This window comes from Vicia villosa, unplaced genomic scaffold (genome assembly GCF_029867415.1).
Source record: "Vicia villosa cultivar HV-30 ecotype Madison, WI unplaced genomic scaffold, Vvil1.0 ctg.001463F_1_1, whole genome shotgun sequence".
NCBI classification, from domain to species: Eukaryota; Viridiplantae; Streptophyta; class Magnoliopsida; order Fabales; family Fabaceae; genus Vicia; species Vicia villosa.
In genome coordinates this window covers 66,823-71,360 of record NW_026705625.1, presented here as the reverse complement: position 1 = coordinate 71,360, position 4,538 = coordinate 66,823, and the positions used below count along the sequence as shown (strand labels likewise).

The 4,538-nt window shown below is 37.0% G+C and overlaps 1 protein-coding gene across 1 annotated transcript; it reads left to right on the top strand.

Moving 5' to 3' along the window:
- The first annotated feature begins 948 nt into the window (after positions 1–948).
- On the top strand, positions 949–2,358 carry LOC131635287 (DNA damage-repair/toleration protein DRT100-like). Its single transcript, XM_058905900.1, has one exon. The coding sequence runs from the start codon at positions 961–963 to the stop codon at positions 2,119–2,121; it is 1,161 nt and encodes a 386-aa protein (XP_058761883.1). The 5' UTR covers positions 949–960; the 3' UTR covers positions 2,122–2,358.
- Positions 2,359–4,538: the final 2,180 nt, after the last annotated feature.

Genomic DNA, 4,538 nt, shown 5'->3' with positions numbered 1-4,538 from the left:
AAATGTGACATTTATTTTAGAGGAGTAAATTTTACTTTTAATAATTCAAAAATGATTGTTAAAACTCAATCAAACATACTTTTATGGGAGTTTCTTCCTACATCAAAGAAAAACAAATGAGTTTGAAAGATATCCTTTCCTCCTTAATTATATTCTATAATATTTTTCCGATATCCATAATACTCATTATAGTTAATCTCAAGTCTCAACTACCTACTACTAATAAGTAGTAATAACCTTGTTCTCAAATGATAAAGAAAACCCTGTTTCCATATTCATCTATTCCATGGTTTTAAATTGCGGTCCGCAACCGCAATTGCACCCCAATATTGCGGATGCGGTTGCCTCCGCAACCGCATCGGACCGCAATTGCGGTGTGATTTTAAAGTTTCGCTTCCGAATACATTAGGAACCCCACCGGACAATTTTAATCATTTTTTTAAGTATTTTCATCAAAAATCAATATATTAGAATTTTAAAACTCAATTTACTTCTTATATAATGAAAAAACATAACATTAAGTGTTTTTTAATATAATATTTCAAACACTTCCTTTTAAAAATTCACGCCGCAACGGCCGCAATGCGCATCGCAACAAGCGCAATGACCGCAATCGCAACATCTGCAACCGCATCCGCAGCCGCAATCGCAATTTAAAACCATTATCTATTCTATCTCATTTTTCTTAACACAAAAAATTTAAGTGACATAGTCATGACATGCCTTAGTCAACAGCTTAGGGAACCTTCATGGGGTTTATCCATTTATGCTAAAAAAAAAAAAAAAACTATCCCTATTTATATTATGAGCATCTTAAAAAACTAGCATATAGCACCACATTAGTTGACTTAAATTAAACACCCTAATATTTTGAATATGAACAATGAAAAGGGCAAAGTTGTCCAAAAACCTCCCTAACAGTCCTATAAAATCACAACATGAGTATCCAAATCTTCATGCATGCACACACACATAGCTTCTCTACATTTTTCACACCCCCTCGTTCAAAAACAACATCCCTCAATGCAAATACTCTACTTAACGGCACTGTTACTGTTCGCCGTTACCGCCACCGTCAACTCATGCCTCCCATCCGAACTTTCAGCTCTACAAGCCTTCAAGTCATCACTCCGTGAACCCAACGTCGGCTTATTCAACTCATGGACCGGAACCGACTGCTGCCACAACTGGTTCGGCGTCTCCTGCGACCAAAACACCCGTCGTGTCGCCGACATAAACCTCCGCGCCGGCACTCTCTACACCACCTTCGAAAAAGCACACCGTCCTGGCTACATGACCGGTTCCATCTCCCCGGAGATTTGTAAACTAACTCAAATCTCCAGCATTACCATCACCGATTGGAAGGGTATCTCCGGCGAGATCCCCACTTGCATCACCTCACTATCTTTCCTTCGAATCATCGACCTTGCCGGAAACCGCTTCTCCGGAAACATCCCAACCGACATTGGAAAACTCCTTCACCTCAACCGTTTAAGCCTCGCCGACAACTTGTTCAGCGGCGGAATCCCGAGTTCGTTGATCAGTATAACTAGCTTGACTCATCTTGACATCCGTAATAACCGGATCTCGGGGTTCATCCCACCGGGCTTCGGTAAACTTCAGAATTTGAACCAGGCTTTATTAAGCGGTAATCAGTTTCACGGGCCTATCCCGGGCTCAATTTCTCAGATTAACCGTCTTTCAGATCTGGATCTATCTCAAAACCAGTTTACCGGGCCCATTCCAGACTCATTGGGCTTAATGCCTTCATTGGGGACACTAAAGCTTGATACGAACAAGCTTTCGGGGATGATTCCTAAGACTCTTTTCAGTTCAGGAATCAGTGACCTAAATTTGAGTCATAACATGTTGGAGGGAAATATACCTGATTTTGGTTCTAGGGCTTATTTTACTTCATTAGATATCTCCTATAATAACCTTAAGGGTGTTATACCTAAATCTATAGCTTCTGCTTCTTACATTGGTTACATGGATTTGAGCCATAACCATCTCTGTGGTCCAGTTCCTAATGCTATAAATTATTTTGATGCGTCGTCTTTTGAGTACAATGAGTGTCTCTGTGGCAAGCCACTCAATGCCTGCAAAGTTAATAACAACTAGAAACTCATACATACAACTTTGAATTCTGATGGCGTTCAACTTAACAGTATCGGGTTGAAGTAGGTTTTACGTATTTAATTAATGTTTTGGTTATTAACTTTCTCTCTGTTGTTTGTATTTTGAGATAGAAGGAATTTGTTTATGTCATTCATGCATGCACATGCATGTGTATAATGTGTTACGGTGGTATATTTTGCAAGGAAGGAAGTAATAAAATGTTTTCTTTTGTTGTTTTTTTTTTTCTTGTGTTTTGATTGTAATTAATACATGCATGTTACTTCCGACCGATTATGCTGTATTTTCTGCGTAACAAAACTAAAATAAATTGCTTCGAGGGTTGACCACACTTGCTTCAAAATTGAAATTGGCATGTCTGACATATTCATTACTCACTCAGGACTTTTAGAAACAATAATATACGAAAATGTAGTTTTTTTCTAAAATAATAAAATGAGATGAGATGATCCTATTTTAATCAAAATAATACTAGCGGAGGAGATGAATGGATCAGAGATGGAAGACAGTGCACATGTGAAGTGGCAGTGAGAAACTGCTAATAGTACATGTTGTCGCAGCTGCATTTATTGACAAGGAAGGGCATACAATGTGAATGGAAGTAGATGGGATTCTTTATGTGTTGAAATTAATTCAATGATGATTAATTGATGATTACAAGATGCAATAAACAAATGGCGGAGTATATAATTACAAGATGCAGAAGAAAATAAACAAAAGAGTTGTACATATAAATTACATGATTTATGATAGGTTGATATTGAATCTATGAAAGACTTCTGGGCTCAAATCTAAAATATATATAGTTAGGACTGTTCAAAAAATCCACGAACTGAACCGAACTGCTAAATTGAACTGAACTGAAGTTAAAATAACCAAACCATTATATTTGGTTAGTGAACCGAACCGCTATTTTATTAACGGTTCTAAAACCAAACCAAATTAAAACTAACCAAACATAAACCAAAACTGAACCATTAATTTTAAAAGATCAATATTGAACTATAGTGTCATATATCCTCGAACAGAAACCATCGTGAAAACCAAAACACCAAAAACTGAACTCAAATTGTTGAAGCTACTAAGAACCCTAAATTCCCAAATCGTTGAAGCTCCAAAGATGAAGAACCCTAAATTCCCAAATCGTTGAAGTTGCGTTTCCCTTTCTCAGTCGCATTTTCATCTTCATTACCAAATCACAAGCTCCGCATGGCGTCGTCGTTCCCCTCCAGTTCAGCTTTCAGCCATCTCTTCTATACTGTGTTGATTTTCATCTTTCAAAGGTTCATAACCCAAGCTAAACTTGAAGGTAATAAAGGGTTTCTTCTTTTTTTGTGCTTGGATTCTATTTTATTGGGTTAAGAGTGTATATTTTGTATCATATTTGTGTTTGGTTACTGTGATTTTGAAGGTGTTTTTCAACACCCAAATTTGATTTATTTGTTTTGGTTTTGACGACTCTCAATCTAGCCATCTAGACACACCACCATATGAGGACGATGATAATATTTTCCGCCATTATAGTCAAGAAACTGGGAATAAGTTTGATCCTAAGACTGGAATTGAATCATATCTACAAGAAATACGGGTACCATATGTTAAAGGAGTAGAGTTTGACATCTTAGGCTGGTGGAAAGTCAACTTAATTAGATATCCTATTTTGGCAAGCATAGCTCGAGAAGTGTTGGCTATTCCCGCATCTACTGTAGCTTCAGAATCTGCTTTCAGCACGGGTGGAAGGGTTGTTAGTGATTATCGCACTTGTCTAACACCTAAAATGGTGGAAGCGCTTGTTTGCACGCAAGATTGGTTGAAAGGAAAATCCATCTCCATATTTTCTGAGGAGGACCTTGATGAGATTCATCAATTAGAGCAAGGTAAATCAATTTTCTAACTTTTTAATAGTTATTTTTCAACTATAGTGATTCACATGAAAGTGGTGGAAAACTTCCAATTTTTAAAGGAAGTTATTCACATGGTTAATTTTATGTTAGTGTGATTTTTCTCAGAGTCCTTAGTATGTCTTGGATGAATTCTTTACTCAGTTTAGGTTACTCAAAGCCACTAGAATAAATAAATCTTCTAAGATCAAGCAATCAAACCAATTTTGAAAGAAAACTTGTTTGTAAACAACCTTATTTTAGAAGCCATATTTTCCTATTCAGTATTTAGAAAAACTACCAAGCCACTTTCTTCCTTCTATACCGTTGTTATTCTGGTTTGAATCATATCTACAAGAAATACGGGTACCATATGTTAAAGGAGTAGATTTTGACATCTTAGGCTGGTGGAAAGTCAACTTAATTAGATATCCTATTTTGGCAAGCATAGCTCGAGAAGTGTTGGCTATTCCCGCATCTACTGTAGCTTCAGAATCTGCTTTCAGCACGGGTGGAAGGGTT

Excerpts from the sequence above, each read along its gene's own strand:
- LOC131635287 (XM_058905900.1), top strand. The coding sequence starts at position 961 with ATGCACACACACATAGCTTCTCTACATTTTTCACACCCCCTCGTTCAA.